The following is a 15,539-nucleotide window of genomic DNA, read 5'->3' on the forward strand; positions in this document are numbered from 1 at the left end:
AGCTAGTTTTTCAAGCTCATGCCCGTGTTGAGAGATATGAAGTCTCCGACAAGTTCTTTAGCTGTAAGATGGAGGAGAACAGTTCTGTCAGTGAGCACATACTCAAAATGTCTGGGTTACACGGTCGTCTGACTTCACTTGGAGTCGAACTTCCGGATGATGCCATAATTGACAGAATCCTCCAGTCTCTCCCACCAAGCTACAAAGGCTTTGTGCTTAACTACAACATGCAAGGTATGGAGAAGACCATTCCCGACTTCTACTCGATGCTCAAATCTGCAGAAGTAGAAATCAAGAAAGAGCATCAAGTGTTGATGGTCAACAAGACCACTAGTTTCAAGAAAGGCAAGGGTAAGAAGAACTTCAAGAAAGACGGCAAAGCTGTTGCCGCGCCTGGTAAGCCAGATGCCGGGAAGAAGAAAAATAATGGACCCAAGCCTGAGACTGAGTGCTTCTATTGCAAGGGAAAAGGTCACTGGAAGCGGAACTGCCCCAAATACTTAGCGGACAAGAAGGCCGGCAACGTTAAAGGTATATGTGATATACATGTTATTGATGTGTACCTTACTAGCGCTCATAGTAGCTCCTGGGTATTTGATACCGGTGCTGTTGCTCACATTTGCAACTCAAAGCAGGAATTGCGGAATAAGCGGAGACTGGCCAAGGACGAGGTGACGATGCGCGTCGGGAATGGTTCAAAGGTCGATGTGATCGCCGTCGGCATGCTACCTCTACATCTACCGTCGAGATTAGTTTTAAACCTTAATAATTGTTATTCAGTACCAGCTTTAAGCATGAACATTGTATCAGGGTCTTGCTTAATGCGAGACGGCTAATCATTTAAGTCAGAGAATAATGGTTGTTCTATTTATATGAGTGATATGTTTTATGGTCATGCTCCGCTGGTGAATGGTTTATTCTTGATGAATCTCGATCGTTATGTTACACATATTCATAGTGTGAGTACCAAAAGATGCAAAGTTGATAATGATAGTCCCACATACTTGTGGCACTGCCGCCTTGGTCATATCGGCGTTAAGCGCATGAAGAAGCTCCATACTGATGGACTATTAGAGTCTCTTGACTTTGAATCATTTGACACAGGCGAACCGTGCCTCATGGGCAAGATGACTAAGACTCCATTCTCAGGAATAATGGAGAGAGCAACCGACTTATTGGAAATAATACCTACTGATGTGTGTGGTCCAATGAACGTTGAAGCTCGCGGTGGTTATCGTTATGTTCTCACTCTCACCGATGATTTGAGTAGGTATGGGTATATCTACTTGATGAAGCACAAATCTGAGACGTTTGAAAAGTTCAAGGAATTTCAGAGTGAGGTTGAGAATCAACGTGACAGAAAAATTAAATGTCTACAATCTGATCGTGGAGGAGAATATTTGAGTCACGAGTTTGGCACACACTTAAGGAAGTGTGGAATCGTTTCACAACTGACGCCGCCTGGCACACCGCAGCGCAACGGAGTGTCTGAACATCGTAATCGCACTTTATTAGATATGGTACGATCTATGATGTCTCTCACCGACTTGCCGCTATCATTTTGGGGATACGCATTAGAAACTGCAGCATTCACTTTAAATAGGGCACCGTCTAAATCCGTTGAGACGACACCGTATGAACTATGGTTTGGCAAGAAACCTAAGTTGTCGTTTCTTAAAGTTTGGGGCTACGATGCTTATGTGAAGAAACTTCAACCAGAAAAGCTCGAACCCAAAGCGGAGAAATGCGTATTCATAGGATACCCTAAGGAAACTATTGGGTATACCTTCTATCTTAGATCCGAAGGTATAACCTTTGTTGCCAAGAACGGATCCTTTCTAGAGAAAGAGTTTCTCTCGAAAGAAGTAAGTGGGAGGAAGATAGAACTTGATGAGGTAATTACACCCCCTCTCGAACAGGAAAGTAGCGCAGCGCAGGAAGTTGTTCCTATGGTGCCTACACCGACTGAAGAGGAAGTTAATGATGATGATCGTGAAGCTTCGGATCAAGTTACTACTGAACCGCGAAGGTCCACAAGGGTACGCTTCGCACCAGAGTGGTACGGCAACCCTGTGATGGAAATCATGTTGTTAGACAACAGTGAACCTTCGAACTATGAAGAAGCGATGGCGGGCCCGGATTCCAACAAATGGCTTGAGGCCATGAAATCCGAGATAGGATCCATGTATGAGAACAAAGTATGGACTTTGGTGGACTTGCCCGATGACCGGCGAGCCATAGAAAATAAATGGATCTTCAAGAAGAAGACTGATGCAAACGGTAATGTAACCGTTTACAAAGCTCGACTTGTCGCAAAGGGTTTTCGACAAATTCAAGGAGTTGACTACGAAGAGACTTTCTCTCCCGTAGCGAAGCTGAAATCAGTCCGAATCATGTTAGCAATTGCCGCCTTTTATGATTATGAAATTTGGCAAATGGACGTCAAAACAGCGTTCCTTAACGGGAACCTTAAGGAAGAGTTGTATATGATGCAACCAGAAGGTTTTGTTGACCCTAAGGGTGCTAACAAAGTGTGCAAGCTCCAGCGCTCCATCTATGGGCTGGTGCAAGCATCTCGGAGTTGGAACATTCGCTTTAATGAGGTGATTAAAGCGTTTGGGTTCATACAGGTTTACGGAGAAGCCTGTGTGTACAAGAAAGTGAGTGGGAGCTCTGTAGCTTTCCTCATACTGTATGTGGATGATATATTATTGATGGGGAATAATATAGAGATGTTGGAGAGCATAAAGGCCTATTTGAACAAGAGTTTTTCAATGAAGGACCTTGGAGAAGCTGCATACATATTAGGCATCAAGATCTATAGAGATAGATCAAGACGCCTCATAGGTCTTTCGCAAAGTACATGCCTTGACAAGATATTGAAGAAGTTCAATATGGAAAACTCAAAGAAAGGGTTCTTGCCAGTTTTGCAAGGTATGAGATTGAGTAAGACTCAGTCGCCGACCACGGCAGCAGATAGAGAGAAGATGAGTTTTGTCCCCTACGCTTCAGCCGTGGGCTCTCTAATGTATGCCATGCTGTGTACCAGACCTGATATAAACCTTGCCATAAGCTTGGTAGGAGGTACCAAAGTAATCCTGCGAACACCGGACATCGGTCAAGAATATCCTTAAGTACCGAAAAGGACTAAGGAAATGTTTCTCGCTTATGGAGGTGACGAAGAGCTCGTCGTAAAGGGTTACGCGATGCAGCCGACACGATCCGGATGACTCTAAGTCACGACGGATACGTGTATGTGTTGAATGGTGGGGCAGTGAGGTGGTGCAGCAGCAAGCAAGAAGTCGTGGCAGCATCTACATGTGAAGCGGAGTACATAGCTGCTTGCGGCTCATGAAGGAATTTGGATGAAGGAGCTCATCACCGACCTTGAGTGGTTCCAAGCGCGCGTGTCCTATGACACTCTTCTATGATAACACCGGAGCCATTGCCATAGCCAAGGAGCCGGTTTCACCTGAAGACGAAGCACATCAACGCCGCTACAACTCCATCCAGACCATGTCCAGAGTGGAGTGATAGATATTTGTAAAGTACACACGGATCTGAATATTGCAGACTCGCGACTAAACCTCTTCCACGAGCAAAACATGATCAACACCATAATGCTATGGGTGTTCGATACATCACAATGTAACTAGATTATTGACTCTAGTGCAAGTGGGAGATGTTGGAAATATGCCCTAGAGGCAATAATAAAATGGTTATTATCATATTTCCTTGTTCATGATAATCGTCTATCGTTCATGCTATAATTGTATTAACAGAAACAGTAATACATGTGTGAATGAATAGATCACAATGTGTCCCTAGCAAGCCTCTAGTTGTCTAGCTCGTTAGTCAATAGATGATCATGGTTTCCGATCATGGGCATTAGATGTCATTGATAACAGGATCACATCATTGGGAGAATGATGTGATGGACAAGACCCAATCCTAAGCCTAGCACTAGATCGTATTGTTCGTATGCTAAAGCTTTTCTAATGTCAAGTATCTTTTCCTTCGACCGTGAGATTGTGCAACTCCCGGATACCGTAGGAGTGCTTTGGGTGTATCAAACGTCACAACGTAACTGGGTGACTATAAAGGTGCACTACGGGTACCTCCGAAAGTGTCTGTTGGGTTGGTACGAATCGAGATCGGGATTTGTCACTCCGTGTGACGGAGAGGTATCTCTGGGCCCACTCGGTAGAACATCATCATGAGCTCAATGTGATTAAGGAGTTAGTCACACGATGACGTGCTATGGAACGAGTAAAGAGACTTACCGGTAACGATATTGAACAAGGTATAGGTATACCGACGATCGAATCTCGGGCAAGTTCTATACCGACAGACAAAGGGAATCGTATATGGGATTGATTGAATCCTTGACATCGTGGTTCATCCGATGAGATCATCGTGGAGCTAGTGGGAGCCACCATGGGTATCCAGACCCCGCTGATGGTTATTGGCCAGAGAGGTGTCTCGGTCATGTCTGCCTGTCTCCCGAACCCGTAAGGTCTACACACTTAAGGTTCGATGACGCTAGGGTTATAGGGAATTGTTGTACGAGGTTACCGAAAGTTGTTCGGAGTCCCGGATGAGATCCCGGACGTCACGAGGAGCTCCGGAATGGTCCGGAGGTAAAGATTGATATATAGGACGGATGGTTTTGGACACCGGAAGTGTTTCGCGCGTCACCGGTAACGTACCGGGACCACCGGGACCACCGGAGGTGGTCCCGGGGGACCACCGAAGGGGGGCAACGACCCCGGGAGGCTTGATGGGCTAAGTGGGGAAGGGAACCAGCCCCTAGGTGGGCTGGTGCGCCCCCACCCAGCCCATGCGCACCAGAAAAAAGGGGGAAGGGGGGAACCCTAGCTTAGGTGGGCCTAAGGCCCACCAGAGGGGTGCGCCACCCCTCCTCCTTGCCCTGGCCGCCACCCCCCTCTCCATCGAGGGCTGTCGCACCCCTTGGGGGTGGGAACCCAGGCTGCGCCCTCCTCTCCCCCTATATGATGAGGGTTCGGGCTGTTTGACACACTCCCATCTCCGTCTCGCGCAGCCCTCGCTCCTCTCCTCCTCCTCTCTCGGCGCGGCTGGCCCTCGGAGACCTCGTCTCTCCACCGACACCACGCCGTCGTGTTGCTAGACTTCTTCCCCAACCTCTCCCTCCTCCTTGCTGGATCAAGGTGTGGGAGACGTCACTGGGCTGCACTTGTGTTGAACGCGGAGGTGCCGTTGTTCGGCACTAGATCGGAATCGCTGCGAGTACGACTCCATCAACCGCGTTCTAGCAACGCTTCCGCTTAGCGATCTTCAAAGGTACGAAGATGCTCTTACCCCTCTCTCGTTGCTGGTCTCTCCATAGGAAGATCTGAACATGCGTAGGAATTTTTTTGAATTTATGCTACGTTACCAAACAGATTGTTGGTTAGGCAATGGAAATCTTCAAGGATTGTGACACCAACAAGATGAAGGGCATGACTATACCTATCAAAGCCACTTTTGTAAGTCCTTACTCATCATGCCTTTGAACTCCGGTGATGCACTTCAATGGTTGTAAAATATATTTGTATATGCAACACCGCAACAATTTGTTGCCAATCAGAGCGTTGGGTCACCGCACGGTGCACCTTTCCTCATGGTCGGAGACGACGGGCCACCGGACTAGGTACGATGAGGAGATGCATCGCACAGTCAAATACGACAAGAAAGATGGAAAAACTGAAGAAAAAACATGCAGCAACTCACCTGCCGGTGAGTCGGTGATCCCGATGATATCACAAAACTAAACAAAGGGATGATACAATATCAAGCCTACACCTAGCAGAAGTAAGATCCCAAAAGTAGAAGGAGAAACAATAGATATTTTCTTCATCAAGCTCTTCACACAACCGAGACATAAGTATACAGAAGGTTGGAATTTCACAACTATTATGGGTCATACACCGAGTGGTGCTAGTAGTGCCAATTACTATTTTGATTTTCTGGTTGCTTCACTCTCATTGCAAATCTTACTAAAACAGATACATGACACCAATGTCTGTTGAATTTGTGCACACCATTTTTTCTTTAGAAAATAAGCAGGTAAAACCCTCGGCCTTTGCATGAATCAATGCATATGGTCATCTTTATTATTTATTCCACGGAGGTATGACAAGAACATATATCAAGCCATCCAAGGTCACCACTCACATCTCCAAACTTGATAATGGAGAATGCTCTCACTTCTCATATATCAAGCCAGGCCAGGGTTGCTTGGTTGAACTTGTTTTCACTTGCGACTTGGTTGATCTGAGCCCAATTCCGAGGACATTTCCTTGTTGTTATGCTTGCTTTGAGGGTTTTTAGCTTTTTTAGCTGCTGGTAGTTTATGTGAGATGTAAATCGAATGATGTCTGCTTTCTTTCAAAAAAAAGACTCTGATTTTATCTTATGGTAACCAACTATCAGATCAGATATGCTTCATGTAATATTAGTAAACCAAAGAACACAAGATAACTCATCCAGCTCTCAGATCAGATCCAGCTTAGTATTTCTCAGTTTTGCTACCAGGAGAAATAGTTTGTTCAGCCCGGACTTCAAAGTAGTCTCCCCCCTGCGTGCCCTCACTCTTGTCGCATGGAATTGACGTCTTTGTGCCTTCCCCCTCGTCCACGACCTTGGCCATGGCAACGCTGCACTCTCTGGTAGCGTAGCAATTCTTCAGTTAACATAGTGCAACAATTCTTCAATTAATCGATGTGGAGGAGCGTAACGTTTCGGTGGAGCTGGGCTGACCAATGAAAGCGGAGCCCGCGGATCGCTGACGTAGCCCTACTTCCTGATCCAGACCGTCCATTCACGGCGATCCAATGGTCCGGACTGGTGCGGGGTTTTGATGGGGTTTTGAGAGGTTTTCAAACGTTAGGGTTGAGCATAAGTAATTCAAAAAATCAAAAAAATAAGAAACTTATGGCAATCATCATTCTATGTGACTAACTCCATTGGAAAAATAAGAAATCTGGACTATGAGTTTTTCATTAAAAAAACTTCACAAACTTGACTATCACGAACGAGGTTGTAGGGTTTTCAAAGGTTAGGATTGAGCATAAGTAATTCAAAAAAAATAAAAAAATGGAAAACGGGTGCCAATCATCATTCTATGTGACTAACTCCATAAGAAAAATAAGAAATCTGGACTATGGAGTTTTTCATGAAAAAACCTTCACAAACTTGGCTATCACAAACGAGGTTGTATGGTTTTCAAAGGTTAGGGTTGAGCATAAGTAATTCAAAAAAATAAAAAAAATAGAAAACTGGTGCCAATCAATTTGAGTTGTTAGTATATGACAAAGTAAGAACATGTGTACTGGTTTTCTAATATTTTAATTTTTTTTTAATTTTTTATGCTCATTTCAAACTTGGTCAAACCTAAGTTTGACAAACATTTAAACAAGTTTCAAACATGAAAATGACAAACCAAGCATGGATCCTTCTTAGTCACTCCAAAACCAAGCTTTTGTGATGTTTTTAAAAGTTTGAAGTTCAACACCCAAAACCACTTGTCTTCACACATGAGTTTCAAATTAGCTCCAACGGGGGTAAATACCCCATTTCTAAACAAGTTTTTTTGTTCACCATGTCTAAAACAACCAAATCAATTTGAGTTGTTAGTATATGACAAAGTAAGAATATGTGCACTGGTTTTCCAATATATTTTTTTTATTTTTATGCTCATTTCAAACTTGGTCAAACCAAAGTTCGACAAACATTTAAACAAATTTCAAACATGAACAAGAGAAGTTTCAAACATGAACAAGAGAAGTTTCAAACATTTAAACAAGGATATGCAGAAAAGATGATGGCTCAACTGAAAACAGGGCAACATTCGAAACAGAGCAGGGGATGACCGGTCAATCTGACCCGTGGGCCAGGGAAGTCAGCGGGCTTCACATCAATGTCGCACCCGAGCTACTTATACACTGAAATGTGTCGTACCCTAGCTATTTCCAGATCTGCGCCGGTCTCGCCCCCTCTCGCCCCTCGCCGCCGGTGACCCTCACCAAAACCATGCAATCCAGCCCCGCCTCCGCAGATCAAGCACCACCGTGCGACGATCATGAGGCCAGGATCTTCTAGCTCGCGCGGCGGCCATTCCAGCGGCGGAAACCGGAGGGCGAAGCGGCCAGCGCCTGACACCCCTGACTCTGACCGCGAACGGGCGGTGCGGGTTGCTTCCAACGCTGCTCGGAAGCGCGGCGCGCGCAGGTACAATAACTGGGGGCTCGCGCCATCGCGTGCGTTCGCTCGGCGCGAGGTGGAGAAGTACGACCGCCAGATGGTGGCAGCGGTGCCGCGCTCCTCTATCGCGGTGGCGCGGAGAGCTCCGCCATTGCACCCGCATCGCTGCCGCCTTCAAACAGGGAGGGGGAGGAGCAGGGATTTCTGCCGGAAGACTACGTCGGCGACGGCGACCTCGACGACGTCATCGCAGAGGTTATGGAGGGCACCAAGGAAGAGGCCCAGCAGATCGCCGCGCGCCGGCAGAGGGAAGAGGAGCTCGACGAGATCTGCCTCCGCCAAGCCATCGAGGAATCCAGCACCGACAGGGGGTGGGCGCCTCCGACTCCGACTCCGGCTGACCGGCGCCGCCGCCTCGTCGTGGCCGCACCCCTGGGGCTCAGGTGTGCCCACTTTTGGAGATCTAGTAGGGGTGAGGTAGGAGCTTAGGAGCCCGTGTAATCGAAGGTCGAACCTGTAATCGTCTATGGAATATTGCTCCGACGAGCCCTTATAATAGAACCCTATCTATGTTGCTCTATGTTTGCTGGGAAAATGGATCTATGTTGTTTGAATTCGGTCGATTTGCTTTTAAATACTTGTAAATTTGCTTTTCTGAATCGGAGCTCGTCGGCGTTGTCGTGCTTCGTCGCCGGAGAAGAAGAAGAGGGAGGATGCGCGCGTAGGGGAAAACTGTTTGACAGTAGTAACCGCCATCTGGGTCCCATGCCGACGTGGATAAGTTGTGGGTCCCGCCCGGCTCCACCTAATCCTGCTAGATATTGTGCTTAAGGGTCATGTCGCGCCTGGCCAATTTGTGCGCACAGAGGTGTCGCAACAGAGCCATTCTTGCCAACGATGCCGGTTTGCGGCCACTTCGTATCAAAAACATCGCACATGAGCTATTGACCCCTTTAAACGAAGTGCACTTTCATTATTTTCAGAATTTTATGTTGCAATATTATTTTATACACGTTGAATTGGGCATACACTGTTTTTACATACTAGATGAGAAAATACTAGAAGGGTTGATATTTATAACAATACAAATATAAGTCGCTTGCGACATCCACGTCATGAATTGCAGTTCATTTGATCAATATCTCTATGTATATTATTGTTCTGTCATGGCAACGCACGGGCATTCTACTGGTGGGTAGGTGGGTAGCTAAAAGGGTGTTTGATCCGACCTTTTCTAGCCACATTTGTAGGCGGAATTGATTCGTATGCCATACATACCACCTATCAGGGTCTTATATTTAGGAAGAAAGGAAGTATGACATATGGAATACGATGACATTTTCATGAGGATTACAAATATTTCATTGTTACAGGTGCATGAACACGCGGCCGGTTCACGGCTGCATGAAACGAAAACAAAGAAGGAAGCATCCGAGCGAGTCAAGGCCTATATGCCTTTGGCTTAATTACATTCCCCTTTTCCTTACCGATTCTTTAAGGCAAGATTGTAATCAAAACCTTTGATCAACAAAGCTCATTGATTCACAAAAAGGAAATCGCTCACCGCCGAGGCCACCCACTTACATACAGCATAGTATGTGTGCGTGATCGTCAAGTGTAGTGTTGGCGAGCTCAGACTTTGTAGCCACCGGCAGTGGCGGTGGCGGTGGCGGTGGCTGCGGCGGCGGGCTTGGCAACCTTCTCGGTTTGAGTCATGGCATTGATAGCCTTGCTCAGGGCGGTCTGAAAGACGGTGAATTTTACCTCCGGCGCGGCGGCGACCGTGGCGGCGTACGCCTGCTTGACGGCGGCCTCGAGGGCGGGGATGAACTTGTAGCTCTCGTATGCGCCGCCCGTGGTTTCCTTGATGGCCTTGTTGAAGGCGGACTCGAAGACGGTGAACTTGTCGTTGGCCGGGGCAGCGTCAGCGGCGGTGGCGGCGGTCCTGAAGGCGGCGTCGACCTGGTCAATGGCCTTCAGCTCGCCGGCGGGGACGCCCTTAACCTCCTCGGCGGCGGGCTTGACGGAGTGGACCTCGAGGGTGCCGGAGATGACGCGGAGCGACTCGGTGAGGGTGGCGACGTAGGCGTCGTACTTGGCCTCGGGGGTGGCGCCCTGGGCTTTGTCGTAGGCGAGCTTGTAGGAGAGTTCGAGGCTGCTGGAGAGTTTGGCCATGGAGCTGGACTGGCCGGCGATCTGGCCGGTGGCGGCGCCCTTGAGGACCTCCGCGAAAGCCTTGTTGGAGGCCGCGGCGAAGGTGGCCTCAAATGTCTTGTACTTGTCCGCCGGGGGGACGCCGGCTGCAGCCGCCACGGCCGCTTTGAAGCCGTCGTTGATACACTCCATCAGCTTCTGCTCCGGGGTCGTCGCCTTGGGCTGGGCCCCGGCGGCGGGGGCGTAGGTGGCGGCCGGGGCGGCGGGGGCGTAGGTGGCGTAGGAGACGGCCGGCCCCGCCACGAGGGCGATCGCGAGGAAGAGCGCCACCGTGTACTGCTGCACCGCCATTGCTGCTGCTCTTGGGTTGGTTGGTTTGGAGAGGAGAGGAGAGATCGTGCTGCGTTGCGAGGATGAAGGTGTCCGCTCTAGCTTATCTCTATATATACACATACGGTCGGGGATGCATGGGTTGATGGCTAGAGGCCAGGAGAGCTTTACGCGCCCAAATTAGCAATGCTCCTTCCGCTCTGCTTCGCGGCTTCCGCTCTCCTCCCCTGAAATTCCTATACTTTCCTTAAGAAAAGAAAAAACACCTCTCACTAATCCCCTGTTAGCTAGGGGATGGAGACAGTATTAGAAATGAGAATGTGAAGCACACAGTAATTGCGACATACAATACTCCCTCCGTTACAGTTTATAAAGCGTGCATATGTATGTAGATCGTCAATTTAACTTATATAAAATATATTATTTAACATAAAAATTATATCATTAGAAAATAGAACATCTAAAGTTTCTATTGATATATTTTTTGTAATATATGTTTTTCATTAAGTTGGTTAAATTAACGACCTAGATACACGTGTCGGACTTATGAAACGGTGAAAGTAAACGATTGGCATATATTATGTGTGAATAGCCTAAAAAAAGTCTTAATATTTAGTTAATCTTATAATTCTTATTGTTAAAATAATTCTCTACATATGGCCGCAGCTACGCATGTCCTCAATTTTATCTCTAACTGGTGACTGGACTATCGTTGTGGGCCGATTGAAAAAAATTATACGCACCATACCTTTATCTTAAAATTTGAAAAATATATTATATTGTGTGAACATCACAACCATTTCAAAACGAAAAATAAAAACTAGAAAATATATTTTTGAAAAGAAAAAAGTCTCACTTTTATTTTGAAAGAACTTTATAAAAAATTCTCACTGCGATCAAGCAGCATGCGCCATGTAGTCCGTTACGTATTCTTCATTACTCACCGGCAAAAATAAGCACGTAGGTATGACCAAGGCAGGTGAAGGAGTAGGGGTGTACGAGGGTCACTTCTCTTCTCAAACTTCAATAGCATATGGAAGAGAAACACTTATAAGGAGTACCAACTCTTTCTCCACTAACAATGTGGAACTAAACTTTCCATCATTCCTTGTCATGTCACCTACATGGGCCCTTAGAGATTTTTTTTTGAAATTATCATATAGGCTCTAGGCCCATCTCACAATTCAATAGTTTTGCCACTTGTTGTTTACAAAAATAAGATGCCATTTTTACAGCACTAATTATACACTAATTGATGTGGTAGTTGATGTTCACGCATAAAAGATTCAATTGAATCTACAGGTAACTCCATTTAAAAAAACAGAAATATGAAAAGTTACTCTTTATTGCATCATTTGTGGTGATGCATCTCTCTTGAGTAGAGCAACAACAACAAAGCCTTTGTTCCAAACAAGTTGGGGTAAGCTAGAGGTCAAACACATAAGATATCGCGGCAAACTCATGGTTCTCACACATGGATAGCAAGCTTACACACATCCCTATCCATGGGTAGTTCTTTGGTGATAACCCGATCCTTCAGATCTCTCTTTACGAACTCTTTCCATGTAAAGTTTGGTCTACCCCGGCCTCTTTTGACATTATCAGCACGCTTTAGTTGTCCGCTATGCACTCGGGCTTCTGGAGGCCTGCGATGAATATGACCAAACCATCTCAGACGATGTTGGACAAGCTTCTCTTTAATTGGCGCTACCCTAACTCTATTTCATATATCATCATTCCGGATTCGATCCTTCCTTGTGTGGCCACACATCCATCTCAACATGCGCAGCTCCACCACACCTAACTGTTGCACATGTCGCCTTTTCATCGGCCAACACTCAGCGCCATACAACATTGCGGGTCAAACCGTCGTTCGATAGAACTTGCCTTTTAGCTTTTGTGGCACTCTCTTGTCATAGAGAATGCCAGAAGCTTGACGCCACTTCATCTATCTGGCGTTAATTCAATGATTCACATCTTCATCGATATCCTCATCCTTCTGCAACATTGACCCCAAATATCTAAAGGTGTCCTTCTAAGGCACCACCTGTCCATCGAGGCTAACATCCTCCTCCTCCTCCTCGTGCCTAGTAGTACTGAAAGCGCACCTCATGTACTCGGTTTTTGTCCTACTAAGTCTAAAACCTTTCGATTCCAAGGTTTGTCTCCATAACTCCAACTTCCTGTTGACCCCCGTCGACTATCATCGATTAGCACCACATCATCCGCAAATAGCATACACCATAGGATATCTCCTTGTATATCCCTTGTGACCTCATCCATCATCAAGGCAAAAATACAAGGGATCAAAGCTAACCCCTGATGCAGTCCTATCTTGATCGGGAAGTCATCAGTGTCGCCATCACTTGTTCAAATACTTGTCACAACATTATCGTACCTGTCCTTGATGAGGGCAATGTACTTTGCTAGGACTTTATATTTCTCCAAGGTCCACCACATAACATCCCGCGGTATCTTTTCATAGGCCTTCCCCAAGTCAATGAACACCATATGCACGTCCTTATTTTGCTTCCTATATCTCTTCATAAGTTGTTGTACCAAGAAAATAGCTTCCATGGCCGACCTCCGATGCATGAAACCAAACCGATTTTTTGTCACGCTAGTGATTCTTCTTAAGTGGTGCTCAATGACTCTCTCTCACATAGCTTCATTGTATGACTAATCAGTTTAATTCCATTATAATTAGTACAATTCTAAAAATTCCCCTTGTTCTTGAAGATTGGTACTAATTAACTCCATATCCATTCTTCTGGCATCTTGTTTGCCCGAAAAATGGGGTTGAAAAGTTTTGTTAGCCATACTATCGCTATGTCCCAGAGGCCTCCTCCACACCTCAATGGGGATACAATCAGGGCACATTGCCTTGCCTCCTTTCATCCTCTTTTAAGCCTCCTTCACCTCCGACTCTTGGATTCGCCGCACAAAATGCATGTTAGTATCATCAAAGAAGTCATCCAGTTTGACGGTAGAGCTCTCACTCTCCCCATAGAACAGCTTGTCAAAGTACTGCCGCCGTCTATGCTTAATCTCCTCGTTCTTCACCAGGAGTTGGTCTGCTCCATCCTTGATGCACTTGATTTGGTCAACATCCCTCGTATTCCCCTCTCTGACCTTGGCCATCTTATAGATGTCCCTTTTGCCTTCTTTTGTGTCTAACCGTTGATAAAGGTACTCCTACGTCCGACCCCTTGCTTCACTCACACCTCGCCTTGCGGCCTTCTTTGCCATCTTGTACTTCTCTATATTGTGTGCACTCCTATCCAAATATAGGCGTCTGAAACAATCTTTCTTCTCCTTAATTGCCTTCTGGACTCATCGTTCCACCACCACGTATCTTTAGCTTATATTCTACTTCCCCTCGACACTCCAAACTCCTATGAGGTCACCTTACAGATGCAAGTCGCCATCTTCATCCACATGTTGTCTCCATCACCTCCTTCCTCCCAAGGCCCCTCCTTAATGACCCTTGATGACCCACAAGTATAGGGGATCAATTGTAGTCCTTTCGATAAGTAAGAGCGTCGAACCCAACGAGGAGAAGAAGGCTCTGATAAACGGTTTTCAGCAAGGTAATAACTGCAAGCACTGAAAGTAGTGGTAACAAGTGATGGTGTAGTGAGGTGAAACGTAGCAACCGAAAAGTAACAAGTAACAAGTAGTAGCAACGGTGCAGCAAAGTGGCCCAATCCCTTTTATAGCAAGAGACAAGCCTGAACAAAGTCTTATAAGAGGAAAAACGCTCCCGAGGACACACGGGAATTTCTGTCATGCTAGTTTCATCATGTTCATATGATTCGCGTTCGTTACTTTGATAGTTTGATATGTGGGTGGACCGACGCTTGGGTACTGCCCTTACTTGGACAAGCATCACACTTATGATTAACCCCTCTCGCAAGCATCCGCAACTACGACAAAAGAATTAAGACAACGTCTAACCGCAGCATTAAACTAGTGGATCCAAATCAGCCCCTTACGAAGCAACGCATAGACTGGGGTTTAAGCTTCTGTCACTCTAGCAACCCATCATCTAGTTACTACTCCCCAATGCCTTCCTCTAGGCCCAAAGATGGTGAAGTGTTATGTAGTCGACGTTCACATAACACCACTAGAGGAAAAGACAACATACAGCATATCAAAATACCGAACGAATACCAAATTCACATGACTATTATCAGCATGACTTATCCCATGTCCTCAGGAACAAAAGTAACCACTCACAAAGCATAATCATAATCATGATCAGAGGTGTAATGTGACAGCCCGATGCCGACGTTCCAGAAGATTCCCCTTTTCTTTCCATTTTCGTCGTGTGTTTATTTTCTTTTGTCGCATCTTCATCGCATCAAGCGCATCATCAGCATTGCATCGGCATCCCGTTGCCGCCAGTTTTCAAAACTTGCATCCGTTGTTAGTTGCCGGTTCTCGTCGTTGTCTGTTCTGAGCCCGACCGCACTCGCGCACACCCGCGGCATCGTTCGAAACCCTGTTTTAAAAGTGTGCGCAAAACTTTCTCTGATTGGGGTGAAATTTTACGTGCGGTGTTATTTTAATATAGGTAGGCCGCCTGTCAAGTTTCGTCGTGATCGGAGTTTGTCTGGTACCCGAACGGTCGACCGTAGCGGCACCGTATTCGGTCTACTGTCGGACGGTTGTCGGTGTTTTAAAATTTGTTCCGCGTCGCCCGATCTCCCTCTCGTCTCTGGATATCCACTCTACACGGCCTCATAACTGTTCCCGCGTTCGGAATCGTCCGAATTAGACCGCACGGTTAGATCCGGAACGAAATTCCGGCTAACCTAGCCCCCCATTTG

General features: G+C 46.4%; 1 protein-coding gene across 1 annotated transcript; it reads right to left on the minus strand.

The window, feature by feature from the left end:
• Positions 1 to 9,539: 9,539 nt before the first annotated feature.
• LOC123403565 (pollen allergen Phl p 5.0101-like) lies at positions 9,540 to 10,780 on the minus strand. Its single transcript, XM_045097491.1, has one exon. It carries the CDS (start codon positions 10,726 to 10,728, stop codon positions 9,856 to 9,858), a length of 873 nt encoding a protein of 290 aa, XP_044953426.1. The 5' UTR covers positions 10,729 to 10,780; the 3' UTR covers positions 9,540 to 9,855.
• Between the last annotated feature and the right edge of the window lie 4,759 nt (positions 10,781 to 15,539).

The sequence above is a fragment of the Hordeum vulgare genome, chromosome 6H (genome assembly GCF_904849725.1).
Source record: "Hordeum vulgare subsp. vulgare chromosome 6H, MorexV3_pseudomolecules_assembly, whole genome shotgun sequence".
Lineage (NCBI taxonomy): Eukaryota > Viridiplantae > Streptophyta > Magnoliopsida > Poales > Poaceae > Hordeum > Hordeum vulgare.